The sequence below is a fragment of the Mizuhopecten yessoensis genome, unplaced genomic scaffold (genome assembly GCF_002113885.1).
Source record: "Mizuhopecten yessoensis strain PY_sf001 unplaced genomic scaffold, ASM211388v2 scaffold10847, whole genome shotgun sequence".
NCBI lineage: Eukaryota > Metazoa > Mollusca > Bivalvia > Pectinida > Pectinidae > Mizuhopecten > Mizuhopecten yessoensis.
In genome coordinates this window covers 658,108-678,821 of record NW_018408751.1, presented here as the reverse complement: position 1 = coordinate 678,821, position 20,714 = coordinate 658,108, and the positions used below count along the sequence as shown (strand labels likewise).

The 20,714-nt window shown below is 35.0% G+C and overlaps 1 protein-coding gene across 15 annotated transcripts in view; it reads left to right on the top strand.

Moving 5' to 3' along the window:
- Positions 1-110: 110 nt before the first annotated feature.
- LOC110462944 (kinesin-like protein unc-104) overlaps positions 111-20,714 on the top strand; it is an 83,168-nt gene continuing 62,564 nt past the window's right edge. For 14 of the 15 annotated variants that reach the window (XM_021517216.1, XM_021517217.1, XM_021517218.1 and 11 more), the window contains exons 1-6: positions 111-170; positions 8,012-8,233; positions 11,944-12,047; positions 12,517-12,599; positions 13,660-13,839; positions 15,051-15,116. In XM_021517216.1, the coding sequence (XP_021372891.1) occupies positions 11,948-12,047; positions 12,517-12,599; positions 13,660-13,839; positions 15,051-15,116 (429 nt within the window). In that variant the 5' untranslated portion in view covers positions 111-170; positions 8,012-8,233; positions 11,944-11,947. Of the gene's footprint in view, positions 171-7,105; positions 7,401-8,011; positions 8,234-11,943; positions 12,048-12,516; positions 12,600-13,659; positions 13,840-15,050; positions 15,117-20,714 lie in introns of those variants that run through there. The other variant, XM_021517205.1, reaches the window with a different exon arrangement.

Below are 20,714 nucleotides of genomic sequence, written 5' to 3'. Positions count from 1 at the left end.
TCCCGCCAAAACGTCAGAGAAACCGAACCTCTCGGGTCTTTTCACTAAGTTATGATCGTCGTATCCGAGAGATTGTTTCCACCAATCAGATCGCGCAATACAAATAACCTTTGACACAAGAAAAATGGCGTTACTGTCTGCTGAAGACCGATCTTCTCAGAATTATTAAGGTAATATGTGAATGAAAATGACCTTTCCAACCTTTTGAATTTACATAGTTTATCACCTGTCGTTATTATAAATTCATATGTGTGCTGTTTTAGTTATTATGATTTTAATTATTATGATTTCGAGACTAAAAACCATCTGTCAAACTCCGCATCTATAAACAGTCATGTGACACTGACTGATGCATACCAAACCTCGGGCTAGAAAACCTAGGCTTTTGTAGGCCTACTTTTGTTCAAACTTATCACAGTCCGACAATTTTAAGCGTACCTAGTAGGTCTAATGTAATGCGTCAGATATTTATAATATTTATATAACCAACAAATGACACATTTGTTCAGCGCCGACAATCATTGTTTACATTGAAAACGAAACAATGTTGTTTTGATTATTTATAAAATTATAATTTACTAAGATGTGTGCAAACGTTTAACGGTGCAATAGCAAAACATTTTTCGTCTGTTTATATGATTATATTGTGTGTATATGTTTTCAAGGTATGCTAAAGAATGTTAATTGTAAACAAACAAGGTTAATTATGTTAATTATATGAGGACAACATAATTAGCAGATAATGCATGCATATGATTGGTCATCTTGATATGGCCTAGCTATCAGGGGGTCATAATTTGATAGCCTAGCTATCAGGGGGTCATAATTTGATACATTAGATGTGATGTACTGTTGCAAATTATTTTTCTTCCCTTTGAGAGGTTTAATTGTTTATTCAATATTAACAATTGTTGATATTATGAATTAATTAGGATAAGCTAAGGATGCTGTGTACTTAAAGGTGATAAACAATAACAGTAATATCACACACTTGACAACTGTTTTAAATTTCCAGGGGGAGTTTACACATGCTCCAAATTAAAAGCATACATTAAATGTGTCTACATTACACCCGAGATGAAAAATATTTCAATGACATCTTTTGAGTTGTTGTTTGAGAATGAAATCACCAGATATTAGAAAATATAAATAATTTAGCAAATTCACTGGTTGAAAATGCCCAATTTAAGGGCCCAAAATCGAGAGTCTCCCACCAAAATAGGGAGAGTTGGAAAGTATGATATCAGTTTAATTGCTTTGTTAACTGATGTTACTCTAATTTTTTTGTTTTTATATATGCAATGGTAGAGCCAACGCCATGATTTAATTTCTTAATGGTGGAATAATTTGGTCCTTTGCTCCTCCAAGGCTCGTCTAGATACCCAAAAGTATGCAGGCCCCCCGGGGATTGAGTAAAAATGAGTACATCAGAAAAAAGATTCAATCACAACAGGCAAATAAGGTGCAATAGGTGGTTCTTGAAGTTTATTACTATTAGAAGTAACGACCGATTTCGCCCCTACAGTGGGCTTCTTCAGGACATTTAATCTGTTTATAATGTGAAATAATTGAAATATTTGAAAATAATTCACCGTTGTAAACATCCTGGTGATAGGATTGTAAGTTTCAAATTGCTTTAGATACATATTTCACGTGCTATTTAACAAATGAATATGAAACGTGACAACATTTGATGCAGGCCTTACAGTTCTTAGGCAAAAAAAAAAATGTGTTTCTGCTAACTGTAACTATACCCTAGATTTTGTGCCTGCCCTAAAGTTTGTATTGGCATTTAGTTCTACATGCGCTGTCAAAGACAGAACTCCTGCTCTATGTATATGTATCGAAAAAATATTTTCAGAAATAAAATGTAAAAATTGCCTAACTAACTTCAAAATACACCATTTTTCTTCAGGATTAATAGTGGAAATACAAATAATGTTTTGGTCGTATTTTGGCACTGTGCTACAGCTGCTTCTTTATACATCTGTATATATTTGTTTTAAAAGGAGGAAATTTAAAGGGCAGAAAAAAACCTTTACAATACTACCATAACCAGGTATAGATGCATCCAGGATAGTTATCATAAAGGTGTGTGTGTACTACCTATGGACTTACTTGCATTGACCAACTTAAAATTACAAGTTACAACGCCTTCATTATGCCTATACAATTTGTTATATGGACATCCTGCAGCTGTTACCAGACAATTAACTGTTCAGTACCTTCACAGGTGACAGGTATGAGCTATACTGATGTGTATATAACTATATAAGACTGTGTACCACCCCAATTAATTGTCATCTGTGTGGTAGCCATGCAGTGCTTCATTCTTATTTAGCCTAAGGCCAAAATAAATACTGTATTTGACTTAATAAGCACACCTGCCTGTATAAGCGCATCCTCGCCTTTTTAAGAAAGATGATGGATGTGCTTCATTAACTCATTCACCCCTGAAGACACATTTGAAATCTTCCAATTTAAAGGATGGAATAGTTCATTATGAAATTGTAGGGATGAATGAGTTAAAACCTGTCATTAAAGTTGCTATAATTATATAACCTCACTGATCTATAGTTGCCAGTTTTTTCCATCAAACACTTTGTGCCCTTTAAATAATAATAATAATAATATACAACATTTATATTGCCCTATATAGTTTGTAAAATTACTCTATAGCGCTTTACAACATGAATAATAGAAAAGTTATAATTGCATGTGAAACAAAAAAAAAAGCGAGCAGATAACCATCGCAATGTGCACATTAATGAATAAAAAAAGGGTGGTATTTACATGACGTCTTTGCAAAGAGCCTTTACAGTGTTCACATAACTTTTTAAGGCATAACAGTAAAAAATCTATATGTAAATATGGGTCCCAAGTACTATACTCATAGAATTTGAATTGAAGCTGTCCAATGTTCTTTGAAACTTTTTTCTTGCAATACTGTACATATACAGTATACTGGAACACGTAATGGTTGGTTGGTTGATGAGTTTATAGTCTACACTTCACTGACAAAGTTGGTGTTCGGTCGACTTGAGTGGGTAAGTTGTCGCTTACTGGGCCTTCGGCGATTCAAAAATCCTGCCCATCCAGGTCACGATCTGAGGTCGGACAATCCTCAGAGGTGGACAGGCTGTTGCAGTTGCTGTGGACCACAGATCGATGTCCTTCGAGTAATCCCTGCTGCCCTCCTATGCCAACACATAATGTTGACAGGCCTATAGGCCAATTTACATTTTTGACTTCTTCGCCAAAACCCCTGAACCAATTTTATTGAAATTTTTCAGAAACCTGCCATGGCCAAATGTCAACAAAAATAGAGGAGGATATGGTCCTCAGCCCCCAGGGGCCTGAGGGGCAGGGCCAAAAAGGGTCAAATTGACTAAAATTTCAAACATCTTCTTCTCAAGACCCAGATATGGTAGAATCAAATTCTCTTCATAGATGGAAGGGTCTTAAGGTGCTTTACCAAAATTGTGAATTTTTTGACCCTGGGGTCTTAAGTTTCCCCCTGGGGAAGGGGGGGGGGGGAGCAAAATGTATTATGGCCAATGATACTTAAGCTTTGAATATTACATGTTGATAACTTGATATGAATTTTAACCCTGAGTTGACAGTTTGATACTTTGAAAATTTTGAGCCAGCTCTACCCCCAAGGGTGCGCAAAGGAGTCATTGTTCTAAAATTACTTCATTTTCTTTGTTTAGAATCAGAGGTGCTAGTTTCAAATACTTTTCAGTCTTAAATCTGTATGCTAGATATTGAATAAGGTTGATTTATTGTTTTTTGTCACTTTGAATAATATTTTTGTTCATGTTTTAAAAACAAAAATCAACTCTCTGTATAAATATATCAGAACTCGGGTGACCGTTAAGGCCCAAAGGCCTCTTGTTTAATTGCACATCAACCAATCTATGTCTCTTTCTCTGTTATTCAGAATTTATACTTTATACCCGACTTTGAAAAATTCAGCTTCAATTGTATATATGAAACAAATTGTAAATACATTGGTCATCTGATCAAGAATTAATAAAAAGGTAAAAAATATTGATTCTAAAAGCATTATTATATTATTTTTTACTTTACTCTCAATCCTCTTCAAACAAAGACCTGAATAAATCAGTAACAATTTGTTTGGTTCCATTTTGATTTGATTTTTCAAGAGACCAAGAAACAAGATATTAAATTATATACATGTACATGCATGCAGACTGGTTATTGTCAAAAGTTGTTTCCAACAAAATAATCAATTTCTATCTATGTCTGAAATATGCATCTATAATTTCATATTTTTCTGGTTGAGATCTGTCACTGTGACCTATATTTTGACCTTTGACCTTAATCTAAAGTGCAAAATATTTGCGATATAACTAGTCTAGTCATCAAATTTAGTATGCTGCTACATCTTGGGAAGGTGGATTGTGCATGCTCTGTAAGTGGGTTAAATATGATAATTAACTCTCCTACTTGTCTCTGTGAATTGAGTCCATAGCGATGGGAGAATTAATTAGCAACCTGTTGCAATCTTGTTTTCTATGAAATTATCAGTCATTAAAATAGCTTGTGTAATTGCCTTAATTTACAAATTGTATATGTACTGACTGTACACATCAAGACCAAGGTAAAACCTGAGAACCCTTGATTTCAAATATATTCATGCTTTAGATACCACACAAAGAAATCTGGACAGTGCTACTGGTTAAGTAATTATGTTACAGTCTGTTGGGATAGGGCTTTGAAGTTTTATGTAAATGCAATGAGATCACAAGATATTGAATTATACTGTTCTTAACTGTGGGCTATCTATGTACATCATTCTGTTTAGAATGCAAAATTTTCAATCTATTATGAAATACATGTCATTTTATTTTCTTAAATTCTTTTGAAAAAATCCAAAAATTCATCTGAAATCTACTTTCAGGAAAACCTGACATGAGGATTTTTGAGAATAAAAATTGATTGGTTTGAACTGTAGGCTAACATCTTTGGCCTTGCACAAGCTTCTTTGTTTTCTCTCAGATTTTAATGCCTCTAATTTTTTATTGTTCTGCATCATTCAAACACTTATCATCGGGGAATTTTAAGGTATATTTGGGAAATGAGTTAAATTTTTGTTGCACTGTTTGGTATACAATGTATGGGCATTAAAAACAATTGTTTGATAGTTTAATTTAAACATCTTTATGGCCAAAACATTGAACAAGGGATTGTTCAGACACTCTTAAGTTATCATCTATTAAATTAACACACCTAAGTGCTTCAGTCACATTTGCGGCGATTTCCAAAAAAATGCCTGGGCAATGAGTTTCTTGGCCAAAAGTGTCCGGCGAACCAGGGGACCGTTAGGACGCCGGGAGATTATCGGCCACTATCAGCCGATTTTTAGATGCTGCACTGGTTGCCGGGTGGACGGGTGCAGTACGGCAATCGTAAGGTAGTCGCTCGATGTCTGTACGGGTGCGATACGGCAATGGTAAGGTAGCCTCAAACTGTGCAGTGTCCGTGGGATATTCGGCCAGCGCCCAGATGGCACACATACAGGCATATCTATTACATGCCATATAAAATGCAAAATATTGTACCCTGTCTACCACTTGGCTGCATGAACATCTTCCGGTTACTATACGACAGCCCGGCCATCGCCAGCTGGCCTTGTGATAGTCTTACGGGCTCCCTATGGTATCCTTCAGATTTCATCCGGCAAATTGTTTGCGGGGTCGTGCGGTTCCTGTTTCTAATGTGACCATACTAACGTCAAATCTCAGACATCGGAATAAAGTCCCCGTGCCCGGGACGCTGGGAAGCCGGCTGATTCCTACCTCCCGGCCGGTGGCCAGCACAAATGTGACTGAAACATAATATAAATCATTACTATTATTATGATGTAAACACGGAAATTAGATCAGAATATTTTGGCTTGTATTTGTAGTAAAACAAAGCGGATATGTTTCTATTTCGCAAAATAAAAATTGAATAACTATTAATTGTTCCACTGATATCAAGTGTTATAGCCATTATAAGTTAATGTAGAAATTCATGTGAGCATTAAAAACATGATACCGGCATTATCTTTGTTGACAGATATCAATTTTCAGTGCATTACTCGGTGAAAAATAAATTTGTGTTGTCTGTACATATATCACAATATTGCTAGTTTATCATATTTGCATATTGATTTTTTTTTATCTCATTACCAAGCTTTGAGCAGAATGATATGACCTTCAGTGACCTTGAGAGAGAAAAAAAGATAGAAAAATGGCTACTTCTCATTTCTGTTTCACATTTATTATTATTATTAGAACTTGAACCAAATCAATTTAACCCTGCTGGCCTGATAATTAATGTGAGCGTACTAAATATAGAACTCTCAGCCATCTCCCATACACCTCACACATCAGGTGTATATTATGTATGTATATATGTATGTATATACATATATATAGCCCCTTTAAGGCCAGTATGTAGATGTTGATTATTCCCCTCTAAATAGGGTGGATTGGAAAAAAAACAAGGAACAAAAAATGTCAATATTTCCAAGTTTCATGCTTAGTTTGTTCCATTTAAAAGGGCAATTTAAATCCAAAACTGTCGAAAATTTAAATGTAATTGTTATGTCGGCCAGAGCAGCCAAACGGAAGTTTAGCGTGGTCTGTACAGAGTCTATAATAAAGCTATTATTGATTGATCTATCGGAGGCTGGTGGCCTTCTATCCCTGTTAGATCAATGGATTCATCTCTGCCTCTGACGCAGAAATTCTCTCCAAGAAAAATCAATAATCTCTCCCACCAACAACATGACATCACCCTAACTACTGAAGGGAATGGTACTCGGAGGTTCCAATGGGAAATTTTACCGAGATTAAAAACCAAATACTGAATATTTCAAACGTTTTTCCTGGAATCAGACTTGCCAGAAAATTCCGTCAGTAATAATTTCAACATTCACAATGAAGCTGTGAATTTTATCACAGGTGCATATATGATTGTATGTGTATCAGTGCTTGTTTTAAAAAGTCCATATATTGATTGACTATGTACGTTTGGCCCATTTACTTGTAAGCAGACCTTTCCATTGATTTTACACAACTCATCAGTGTTTTCATCGTGTTTGCCACCATTGTTGGTTAATCTAATGATGTTCTTAATGGGTACGTCTTTCCACACCAAGTAATCAAATAGTACTATACACCTAAAATGAGGGTGTCATCATGTGAAATTTTGTTTGCAAAAATGGATTTCGTTTCCAATTGATCTTCTGTTTTCCCTGAGTGCACCCCATCTGATTGGAAGTGCATTACATATTCATTAGACATAGCTTAGCTCTTCCTGGTGTGCTTCAGACTGTCCACAAAAAGTGGCTTACGCTCAAGTTGGATTTACAGACACCCGCTAAGGTAAGCATGTGGAACAACGGAGAAATCTTGTTATAAGGCATTGTATTTAACGGCGTGATGCAGAATTCGTAAGAAGGTTGTGATGCTGTTGAAACCGAATTCCGGTAGTGTAGCTATCAGACACGGAGCCAGACATTACCTCATGTAACACACATAGATAAACATAATAGATGATAAGTTGGCGAGTCGAGTCCCGTTCCGAAGAATCGCAATTGTTACACCTGACCTTGCTAATCAGTATTGACATAATTCATCACAACTCTCCACAGGTACAATGATTTTACTAAATTTATTGACTTCATTTTCAGCTGCACATGGAATGCTTTCATTTTTGCTTTCTGAATATGAAATTTTTGCTCGTTCAGCATTTTGGGTGAATTATGTTAATTGGGATGTGTTTTTCTATGGATCGAAGCGACGTCCAATATTATAATAAGAAAGCAAATGAGTCAATACTGAGAGACATGACGTTATACCGAGTACATTATCATAACAGGACCTACCACTACCAAATCTTAGCAAACCTTTTTCGCCATATTGCTGCGTAGTGAAACGTTTTATCAGTGTGTGGGACATTCTGATAACTTGTTTTTTATATTGTTTGACTTCAGCAACAAGATGGAGTTGTGAGAGGGAGGAGTGGAAATCAGGCGGAAGATTTCTTGTCGGATTCCAGCATCCGAATCGGACCTTCCCAGGATACCTACAATAACAAGCCGCCATACCAAAATGGATCATATACCAAATGTACATCTGTAGATTCTCATCATAAGGAGCTTAGGCACTAAATCCTCTTGAATATTCCTAAAGTTTAAACAGGAGACACCAAAAAGGTTTGTACATTTCATTATTCACAAAAAAATCCTCAAAATGTTCATCGTTTTCTGTAATTGCTTCACAAGCTGTTTGCAATTGTTGGGATGACGTATGTACAGTTTGAATATACAGAGTGTCCTGACCTGCCTCTGGGACTTTTTCTGATTGAAATATTTTATTTTGTGTTTCATGTTTATTTATTTTCTTATTTTGTTTTAATTTATTTTTTTGGAAATAAAGGTATCTTTTCATATAGTTGCTACGCTTGAAAAGTACATGCATCATATTATGTAATGTCAGCAGACTGTCTTCATTGTGTCCTATAACTGGCCTGTGCATTTTAATTATGTTCATGTCTTTTATATGTGTAGGTGTATTTAAGTATAAGTTGTATTTATAGACATGTGGTAATCATAGACAGGTATTAGATGAAGACAGATGTATTTATAGACAGTTGGTAATCATAGACAGGTATTAGATGTAGACAGATGTATTTATAGACAGTTGGTAATCATAGACAGGTGGTAATCATAGACAGGTATTAGATGAAGACAGATATATTTATAGACAGGTGGTTATCATAGACAGATATTAGATGTAGACAGATGTATTTATAGACAGGTGGTCATCATAGACAGGTATTAGATGTAGACAGATGTATTTATAGACAGGTGGTCATCATAGACAGGCATTAGATGTAGACAGATGTATTTATAAACAGGTGGTTATCATAGCCAGGTATTAAATCTAGACAGATGTATTTATAGACAGGTAGTAATCATAGACAGGTATTAGATGAAGACAGCTGTATTTATAGACAAGTGGTATCATAGACAGGTATTAGATGTAGACAAATGTATTTATAGACAGGTGGTAATCATAGGAATGTATTAGATATAGACCGATGTATATATAGACAGGAGGTAATCATAGACAGGTATTAGATGTAGACAGATGTATTTATAGACAAGTGGTTATCATAGCCAGGTATTAAATGTAGACAGATGTATTTATAGACAGGTGGTTATCATAGACAGGTATGAGATGTAGACAGATGTATTTATAGACAGGTGGTCATCATAGACAGGTATTAGATGTAGACAGATGTATTTATAAACAGGTGGTTATCATAGCCAGGTATTAAATGTAGACAGATGTATTTATATACAGGTGGTTATCATAGACAGGTATTAGATGTAGACAGATGTATTTATAAACAGGTGGTTATCATAGCCAGGTATTAAATGTAGCCAGATGTATTTATAGACAAGTGGTAATCATAGACAGGCAATAGATGTAGACAGATGTATTTATAGACAGGTGGTAATCATAGACAGGTTTTAGATGTAGACAGATGTATTTATAGACATGTGGTAATCATAGACAGGTATTAGATATAGACCGATGTATGTATAGACAGGTGGTAATCATAGACAGGTATTAGATATAGACCGATGTATGTATAGACAGGTGGTAATCATAGACAGGTATTAGATATAGACCGATGTATGTATAGACAGGTGGTAATCATAGACAGGTATTAGATATAGACCGATGTATATATAGACAGGAGGCAATCATAGACAGGTATTAGATGTAGACAGACGTAGTTATAGACAGGTGGTAATCATAGACAGGTATTAGATGTAGACAGATGTATTTATAAACAGGTGGTTATCATAGCCAGGTATTAAATGTAGACAGATGTATTTATATACAGGTGGTTATCATAGACAGGTATTAGATGTAGACAGATGTATTTATAGACATGTGGTAATCATAGACAGGTATTGGATGTTGACAGATGTAATTATATACAATGTATATTTTCTGTATGATGTCTTTTCCTCCTTTAGGATGAGGGGCAGGGTAAAAGCAGTCAAATTTGATGACTTGATTTAAATGATATCTCCTCCTAATGTACTTGGCACATTCAACCATATTGTATGGTGGTTCCACCTGGGGACTTGAGAATCAAAACTGGTACAAATCAAAAAGCTGAAGATTTACTGGGGGCTGAGTGGCTGTGTTAGAAGTTTCAAATTTGCTGATTTAATTTGATACAAATTATAATGATAATAATAATTTGAGGTTCTTATATACTGCTTTATCACAACCGAGTTCATACATAGGTCGTCTCAAAGCGGTTCACAATTTTTTTCTGTGGATATAGGGCCTTTGCAACCAGCCAATATCTTGCTCAACTCCTTGGGGAGCATACAGCCCATGCTGCTATTTCGGCGCTCACAGCTAGCATGCAACAATTCTAGCTCTGCCCAACCACATACTCATTTACAGCTGAGTAGACTGGAACAAGTGGAGTAAAGTATCTTGTTCAAAGATACAACACAGTGCCTTGACATGACTCGAACCTGCAATATAGCTACATTGTCCAAAAAGGGTTATTTGGCTATATTGCTGTAAGAGACTTCTTCTCTGGAACCAAGAGATGGATATCAACCATAATTGATTGGAAGCACCCCTAGGTGGTCGGGATTCCAAATTGTACAAATGGTGGGGCTGACCTCCCAGGGGGCTGAGGGGCGCGGGCAATTTGGCTATATTGCTATAAACAACTTCTTATGTAGAACTATGACATGGATATCAATAATATTTGATTGGAAGCATTCATGGGAGGTGGGAATTCAAGATTGTACAAATGGTAGGGCTGACCCCCAAGGCTAAGTGGAGGGGCCATAAAAAGTTTATTACATGGAAATGGTTGAGATCCCCACCGTACAACCATATATATAATTGCTGAGTATAAAGAGAAGAATGCACAATTGCTTCCACTGGATGCCCCTGGGGTATGGCACCACCCTAGGAGACATAGTCCCTGGGTCATAACTTGGAAACAGTTGAGATCCCCACCCCAAAACTATATATACAAATGCTGGGTAGGTCAAGGGACCTAGTTTCTGAGTTGCAGCTTGGAAACAGTTGAGATCCCCACCCTATAACCATGCATATATACAAATGCTGAATATAAAGAGATGAATGCACATACGCTTCCAGGATGGCCTCGGGGTCTGTCCCACCCTTGGAGACTTAACCCCTGGGTCATAACTTTGAAACGGTTAAGATCCCCACCCCAAAACTATATATGCAAATGCTGGGCATAAAGAAACAAATGCAGTCATGATATAAGAATAGACCCTGGGGTCTGACCAAACCCCTTGCGCAAGGGACCTAGTTTCCGAGTCACAGCTTGGAAACAGTTGAGATCCCCACCCTATAATCATATATACAAATGCTGAATATAAAGAGACGAATGCACATACGCTTCCAGGATGGCCTCGGGGTCTGTCCCACCCTTGGAGACTTAACCCCTGGGTCATAACTTTGAAACGGTTAAGATCCCCACCCCAAAACTACATGTATATATTCAAATGCTGGGCATAAAGAGACGAATGCAGTCACAATATTATATGTTATATGTTATGATCATAATTGATCCTGGGGTCTGGCCACAACCCTAGGGACCTAGTTTCTGAGTCACAGCGTGGAAACAGTTGAGATCCCCACCCCATAATAACCATAAATAAAATTGCTGGGCATGCAAACTTTAATATAGATATGCTACAAGGACTTGCCTTGGGGTCTAGCCTATTCCCTTCGATCTCATTTGGAAAATATTTTGCCATGATTGTTTAGATAGCCAGGTGAGCGATACAGGCCTCTGGGCCTCTTATTTTTATTTTATTTCTGAAATATTTTTTCTGTTCAGGAAGATGTCGTCTGTAAAGGTAGCTGTGCGTGTACGTCCATTTAATGGGCGAGAGAAGGCCCATAACTCCGTCGCCATCATTCAGATGTCCGGGAAAAGCACAAGTAAGAGTCTTGGGGAGGTAGCAACTCACAGTCTAACAAAAGTGATGTTTTCAAACAAATTCCTATTACACAGAAATTTTATGAAAAGTTGATCAAGCTTGTTTGATAAAATTTTGATGGAGTCATATGATAACCTTAGTTGTAAAACAATACTGTCATAAAATGGAGTAGAAGAAACCCCATGGGACAAATCTTCCTTTTTTGCCTTTCACTATTGAATTTATAATTTCATCAAGTTGTAACTTAACTCATTCACCCCTGAAATTTCATAATGAACTATTCCAACCTTTGAATTGGAAGAGTTCAATTGTGTCTTCAGGGTTGAATATGTTAAGATTGTACACATTTTATATTTACCACTAATATGTAAGTAAGTGAGAATGTTCATTACCCATACAGAATGATGGTACATGTGTATTTATTTTTACCGCAAATTATTGCTGTTACATATTGTAAATTCTATTTCCAGCCATAACCAACCCTAAAGCTGGACCCAAAGACATAAACTTGAAGACGTATGAGTTTGATTATTCTTACTGGTCTCATACCACAGTAAGTATAACTATTAATAAGCTGTTATTTTTCTTCTCACCCCAAATGGTATTTTGGTCTTGTCTTCTGGTTTTCTGTCAGTGTTTTGAGATGCTAAATTGGCTTTTAACTCATTCACCCCTAAAATTTCAAAATGAACTATTCCAACCTTTGAATTGGGGGAGCTCAAATGTGTCTTCAGGGGTGAATGAGTTAATTTGGGAAAATGTACCGGACCATACTTGTTTTTCTAAGTCCTATATATTTGTTGTAAAAAGACTGATAAAAGTTTAGACATAATGCTGTCTGAATGTAAAAGAAATAAAGATAAAATTAATGAAGTGTACTGCTGATACTCCTCATCAAAATGTATGTCAAACTTAAAAATTAAAACTATAAGCATATGTACAATACACAGTAAAGCTGAAATTTTATATGAGAAAAATCTTGAATGCTATTTTTTGACACCTGCGTTAGGTATTTGAATTATTTATTAAAAATCCAGACAAAAGACTTTGGAATATATACAAGGAAGGATAACAGTGGAACAATTATCATTTGTACACAATTTATACCAAAATAGTATTAAGTATCTAATATATGCACTGTATTCTGGGATATTTTCGTTGTAATTTGATTATTGCCTTTTTTATCTGTCGTAATGAGGGCAAATTTATCAATACAGCGGACATGAGTAAACAACAAAATATGTAATTAAATGTGAAGGGCAAAATTAGCACGGGGCAAATATGGATTATTCTGATGGAGAGCAAAAATTTAACTGGGCAAAATTTTTGACTGGGTGAAAATTTTCCGATACACATTATTTATATACAATAATTGTATAATATACAGCAGTAAATCTGCCTATTTTGTCACTGAAATTTTCCATTAAATTCATATTTACTTAAAACCAGCATGCAAATATTCACCCAGGGCATGATGCTCATTAAAAAAACATTTTTAAGTGGCAGCATTATAATTATTAACAATTTTCACACGAGTTTGAAATTTCAGAATGGGATTATTTTTACCAACAAAAACTGTATTTCTATATTTTTTTGTGTGCTACGTTTTTCAGCCTGAAGACCCACATTTTGCCTCCCAGCGGGAAGTCTATGAGGATATTGGGCTAGAAATGCTTGACCATGCCTTCGAGGGCTACAACGTGTGTATCTTTGCTTATGGACAGACCGGTTCAGGCAAAAGTTACACAATGATGGGAAAGAATGAGCCAGGACAACAGGGAATAATTCCACAGGTAAGATATAATATTTGATTACTTTTCAAGTTCGAGTAAAACATATATATTGCCCAGAAGTTAGAACTTAAATACTTTAAAATTTGATATTTTTACTTTTATAAGTTATAAAACAAGTTATATCAACTTGTTAATCACTCTTGTTTGGCCGGATATTAGTGCGCAGGGGGTCTAAATGTTGGAGGAAACTGTTGTACCCGGAGAAAACCCACATGGTCGTACATGTGACCCCATACCTTTTCAAGTTTGATCGGGGAATAGAACCCTGTCGCCTTGGTGAAAGGCGGGTGCGTTATCCATTGCGACACCAATTGCAAAATGTTTAATACTTGATGTTATAAATATAATAACAAAGCCTATGAAACCAAGACGAAAATGTAAAAAAAACTTTCTTGGCAACAAGTTGTCTGAATCAAAATTCATTTATATTTAAGTCATTAATGGCCCTGATACTAGGGTGATATGAAGGTTTGTTAACCTGAAGCAGTCATCATTCAAGTTAAATAAGACTGATGACAGTAAACAAAAACCTTCATATCACTCTACCACCAGGGCTACAATTGTAAATTATACTGAATACAAATTGTCACATTTTATTATCAAATAATCAAAAAGGAAATGTACGGATTATCAAAATGACCAAACAGATTTGGAAAGGAAGACAGCTGCCATTGTTGCTGATGTTGTAAAAGAGCGATAACCGTCACAGGAAATCAATAAATGTTCTCAAGGGGTATAGTCCCTGCTGGGAGATACATTGGTTTATTTCAACATTGAGCTTTTGTACAGTGAGACAAAATGATTAACCTCACAGTCATTTAATGTGTCTTAAGGAATTAAGAAAAATGTGAGGCAGATAAGATACAACACTGGAAATTTCCGCTGCAGTTCAATTTTCGCCTTTTTTGACCTCTGTTAATAGGGGCGAATTTATCATTACAGCAAACCTTTTAAACCCTTTCACCACTGTAGACCATAATGGACTCATTCAGATCAATGTATGGTAGAGTCTACTAAAGTTATCGAGGGGTGAAATGGTTAAACAACATAATACACATTGAAATTAAATGTGAAGGGCAAATGCAATATTGGCCGCAACTTAAACTTACTGTCGAAAGGTGAAAATTTGACTGTACGTAAATTTCTCGGTATACCGTAGAATATACAATTTATTGCTAGAATTGTAAAACTCTTGTTTTTTGTTGTTACAGTTATGTGAAGATCTGTTTGTAAGAATAAAAGACAGAAGCTCTGCTATGACAAATTACTCCTGTGAGGTAAGTAATTATAATACGCAACTCTCACTCCGTTCAATGGAATCATCAGAACTCTTTTGTATCCAGCTTCTTTAACCCCAGTGACGCCTTAAGTTAAAATTTGAATTATTACCATATTTGTCCAGCAATAAGCCCACCCTTATCTGTCTATTGAGGTTAAGTTAAGGAACGTTTCTAACACCATGCCAGCAAGTCACTAGGCAAACTTAACTCCTGTGAGGTAAGTGTTGCACAACTCACACCCTGTTTGTGGGAATTTGAGTGGAACTCTTTTGTATCAAGCTTCTTTAACCCAGAGACGCCTTAAGTAAAAATTAGAATCAGTACCATATTTTAATTTGCCCTGCAATAAGCCCACCCTTATCTGTCTATTGCGGTTAGGAGGAGTGCAGACAAAAACTATGTTCTTGCACACACTCCTCTTATAAACTTAACTCCACTACTTTAAGTCAGAGATTATGTTTTGGCAGCTGCAGGATAAATATGGTAACATTTTCATGTATATATTAAATCTGCAAAAAAAAATCTACATGTCCTGAGTTTCAAAATAGTTATCAAATCTGCAAAATAAAATCTGCAGAGATTCAAAATGATCACTTTCAGCTAACTCATTCACCCTAAAGACACATTTGAACTCTTCCAATTCAAAGGTTGGAATAGTTAATTATGAAATTTCAGGAGTGAATGACTTAATATGTACAAACATATTCCTAATTTTGTATTTGTTAATTTGTTTTTTCAAAAAGTTTCATTATTTTTTTTACTCGTCAAATCATTAAGAAAATCATTCAGAAATTAATTCTGCATTCTCTTATCAATGGAAAGGTATCTAGTATTCTGATTGGTTTTTCATTTACATAATAGAAGTTCTGGTATTTCCATTTATAATACAATACAGCATGCTTGAAATAAAATCATAATAAAGGTATTAAATATTTCACAATTATTCCCATCCTGATCATAGACTGGAACTACGTACATTTTTATTTGCAAGGTTGAAAGATGCTTTTCCTATACATATCTGAATGCTATGGGAGAAAAAATCCTGAAAATTGTGATGAATGCTTATCATATTTATTGCTTAAGACTTCAGACCAATAAGCAAAAGTTTGAACAAAAAAAAAACCCAACATAATCTGTCATTAAGCAAAACTTGAACAGAGGCACTTTGCGATATATTGTGCAATATTTAAGTGATGAAAATGCTCAAATATCTTCTTCTGAGGAACAGAAAAGCTTAGAGTCACAGTGTTTGCCCAATGACTTGCTGGCATGATCTGGTGTGTTACTAAAATATGCTTAAAGAAATTACCTTGATCTTTTTAATCCAGTTCAAAATTGTCAAAAGGCTCAAACAGATCTAGTTTCTCCGAAAGAACTGAGTCGTGATATTTTTTTCAGTAGCTTGCTTGCAAATATAAAAGCTAAAATTTTAAGAAATAAAAGATTTGTGTTGACCACTGTTCAAGGTCACGTGGGTCATATTTGTTAAAATGCTCAAAGACTTCTCTAGAAGAGCTGAACAACCTAGAGTTGAGATATTTGGCAGGTAACTTGCTTGTGTGAAATGCTCAAAATCTTGTAAAAAGAAATTAACCAGTTCATCGATATTAAAGATGACAGTTCAGATTTGTTCAAACACTTCAATGACTTCTTTTAACTCATCGACCCCTGAAATTTCATAATGAACTATTCCAACCTTTGAATTGGGAGAGTTCAAATGTGTCTTCAGGAGTAAATAAGTTAAAGAATCAAAAAGCATAGAGTCATAATATACGGCAGTAGCTCACTTGCATAGAGTACTACAACATTTACAAAAAGAATTGTCTTTGACCCACTTTAAAGGTCATAGGGGTCAAATTTGTTAGAACTTTCTGCAGGAAATTGGAAACTGCCACATATTGGTCTCTGGGATCCATCTGCTAATTAATTTGTTGCTGTTATCAACTGCGTATTGAAGTTTCATTTATAAAAGGGTCAATTTCATTCATTCTTTAACATCCAAAGCCAAACCCAGTAATATCATTGGCTCTAATCCTACGTCTAAGATTTCTATTTAGAAGCAGGTGCTATTCTCATCCTTGTTTTTAAAAAAATAACGAGACGATTTTCCGGGAGAAAATGTTTTGCCTGATGCAAATCCAATAAGAGCATGCGGTAATTGAGTTGCATCCCCAGCAGGCAGAATTGATGGAGATTCATGGGTTCTATCGTAGCAAGGCTCTGTAAATGTCACGCTCACAATGTTTTTAATCGTGCAAGTTTGGCATGACAATGCTGAATATAGAATTTTCATCGGAAGAATTCCGGTTAAGGGAAACTGTTTTTGAATATATATTTGGATCAGTAATAAATTCATCATGTTGTGTTCAGTATTTCATTTCCGAAACATAGCTTGGTTCAATCATAAAAAATAAATACAGATAATAAAAAGTCAGTGAGTTAAATGAATTGTGCTTTTGCTCTCGTTTTGTTCCCTAGTGCATTACCTACCTTTATAATAAAAGTCTTAAATGCTGTTTCCTGCTATATACATTTACCTAAGTTAAAAATAATACAATTTTTTTTTAAAAACCTTCATCTTCCTTAACGAACTGATCTACACCAAGAAAGATAGGTCCAATTTATGAATGTGATGTTGATAACAGAAATTAGCAAATAAATTCCAAGTTGAAATTTTCACTTTTTATGAGGCCAAAAATGACCCGTAACGCCCCAAGTATTTTGCCGAGACTCCAAATTTGTGTTATCTGGTCAACTTATCTTTGAATTTCAAATTCTCTTATGGCCGGAATGGTGAATTCCATTTAGAGATCCACCCACTGGTTTGAAATCATTTTCCTTTATGGATGTTAAACTGTATTTTTTCATAAATTGAAAGAACTGATGGACATATTACCCATCATTGTACAATCTATTCTTTCATTGGTCTCTATGGTTCCATGTGTTAGTACAAATTACCATATTATTTTGTCAGTAAGCCCATGCCTGCATGGTAATTATAATAAGCCCACCGATATCTATTTCATTTCAGCAAAATATTTTGTTGTCCAGTAAAAAGCCTATCCCCTACTTTGAGTCAGTAAATATATGTCAGCACCTGGGCTGATTAAACAGGATAAATGTGGTAATTATATCCAATAAATACTTAGCTGCAGATTTTTAAAAGAGTGTTCTTCAAAATGTTAATTATAAAAAAAATGAAAGTTTTAAATTAAAGTACTTGATATAATTTGAAACGTTCATAATAAAGAGCAAGTTCTCTTATTTCATACATTGTGTAAAATAAACAAAAGTCCCATAGCAGTCTATGATTGATGTTGTCATGATCAGTCTATAATAATATATAGTTATTTTGACTTGTATTAATTGTAAAGGTATTATATATAAAGAGACATTTGCAAAAAAGATTCCCGATTTTTCACAATGTTTTTCACTTCCTTTTTCCTGTCAATATATATACTGTATGTCCCTTTCCCAATGGATTTAGAGATTTTTGTTTTTAATGTGATAAAGAAATTTAAAAAGAAATCTAATATCAATTTAAAAAAAAAGCTTTTTTGAGATGCTGTACATGTAGCAGAAAAAAATTGGTTTCATAATTTTACTAATAGATCATCTCCATAATAATATCCTGCACAGTTTTAAAATCAAAATTGAAATGTGAAGAAAAAATGCAACATATACATTTCCCAAAGGTGGTAAAGTGAGATTGAGGAAGAGCCCTGATTTGTATTCCTGTTCCAGTTTGGAACAACATGTATATACACAGCTATTATACATGTTATCTGTCTTGTATCAATTATGCATGTTGTACTACCCCATTAATTTTAATGAGATATATCCCCTGATGTAAGGCTTATTAACATATGTCAATCAATATCCTCTCTATGGGTGATAGAGTGCTCTCTGACTCACACCTGTCGTGAAGGAATCTTGTATATATTCCAGGTTTTATATTCCAATATTTCAATTCCATGAAAAGTCGAGGTAATCTTAAAATTCAAGGATTTGTTTTACTTCAACACTGTAGTCAATGCAATTTAGTGGCCTTGTCCGTATAGCAATTTGTGAAAATAAAAATGATTGCAATACCTAACTCAGTCATCCAAAGATATAGGCATAATAAAATACCTTCCTTAATCCTAAAAAAATAGTCATAATAAAGAAAAAATATTTCATGTAAAATTGTAAATTATGGTGAATGGATAGGACTATCGGACCAGAAATAAAGGGATTGAGGGTGTTTATTAATAGGGATGGGGGGAAGATGGGGGAGGGACAAACAGTATGTAATTGAACTTTAACACCAATGTCGAACTACAAGAGTAGGGTTGTCACAATATATCGGAAAACAGGTATATCGCAATATACTGGTATATCGTATTGTACCACAATACAGAGATGAAATATTGCTGTATCCCAACATTTTTTTAAAAACTTATTTTTATGTATCTTATTCTGCTTGGTGTTTTAACTTTGCAAATTACTACAAATTCTAACAGATAAGCATACAACAGGCTTTTAATAGTGGTGGGAATTATTTCAAATTTTGTAATCGATGGTTGGTTTGACAAAATTCTTAAATCTTTGTGATCCGCATTATATATGATTAAGTTTGATAACATTCTGACATCAACTTATAAAATCGAGCACATCCTTCCTATGACAATATATCGGGATACGTATCACAATATTTTCATTCTGTATTGCAATATATCGTGATACACTCCTGGCGTATTGTGACACCCCTATACATAAGAGTCTGATTGGGTTGGAGGAAACGGAGACCAATTGAGTTAAAGAACTGTTACACTTCAGCCTAGAACATAAGACAATAAGTCTGGTCGATATAACCTGAGGCTACGTTAAAGGTCTGTACAAATTCGAACCTGAGACAGAAATCTAAGGTCTATAGGGATTGGCCGTCACATCACGTTTAGTATGTTAGTCTACTTAGGGTCTGCAGGAATATCTAGCCGTGTGCACTGGATAAATCAATGGTGTTGTTTGATATGTGGGAACTGTCAACAGGTATATGGATTCAGGTGTTAATCCCGGCTGACATTTATATAATTAGAGAAGTACCCAGGGAACACTAATTGTATGGCTGCTGTAGGAATTATCAGCTTCCATGTTAGATGGTCTTTGTCAGGACAGACTAATTGTAAAACGAGCTGAAGTCTATATATGGTTATATATTAAAAAGTATATTGAGCTGATATCTGAGGTCTGCAGGAATTCATGCTTCAGCATACTGACCAAATTGTATTGACAGTAAGAGAAAATTTGTGCAGATTTTTCTAATGTTGTCTAAGCTGAACTTGGTATAAATATATATACCTAATACAATATTGTAGTGGAATTATACTGAATTATACTAATATACTGAAAATTAAAACCATACTGAATGGTGGAATTTATGCTGAACAAGGTAGAACTATACTGAATGATGCCATTTCACTGAAAAATTAATTTTGTAGGTACTTGGGTTTTGGCCGAAAAAACAACAACAAAATTAAATCATGGAAATATATATTTTTATACGCCCATCGAAGACGGGGACGTATTATGTTATCACGTGAGCGGGCGGGCGGG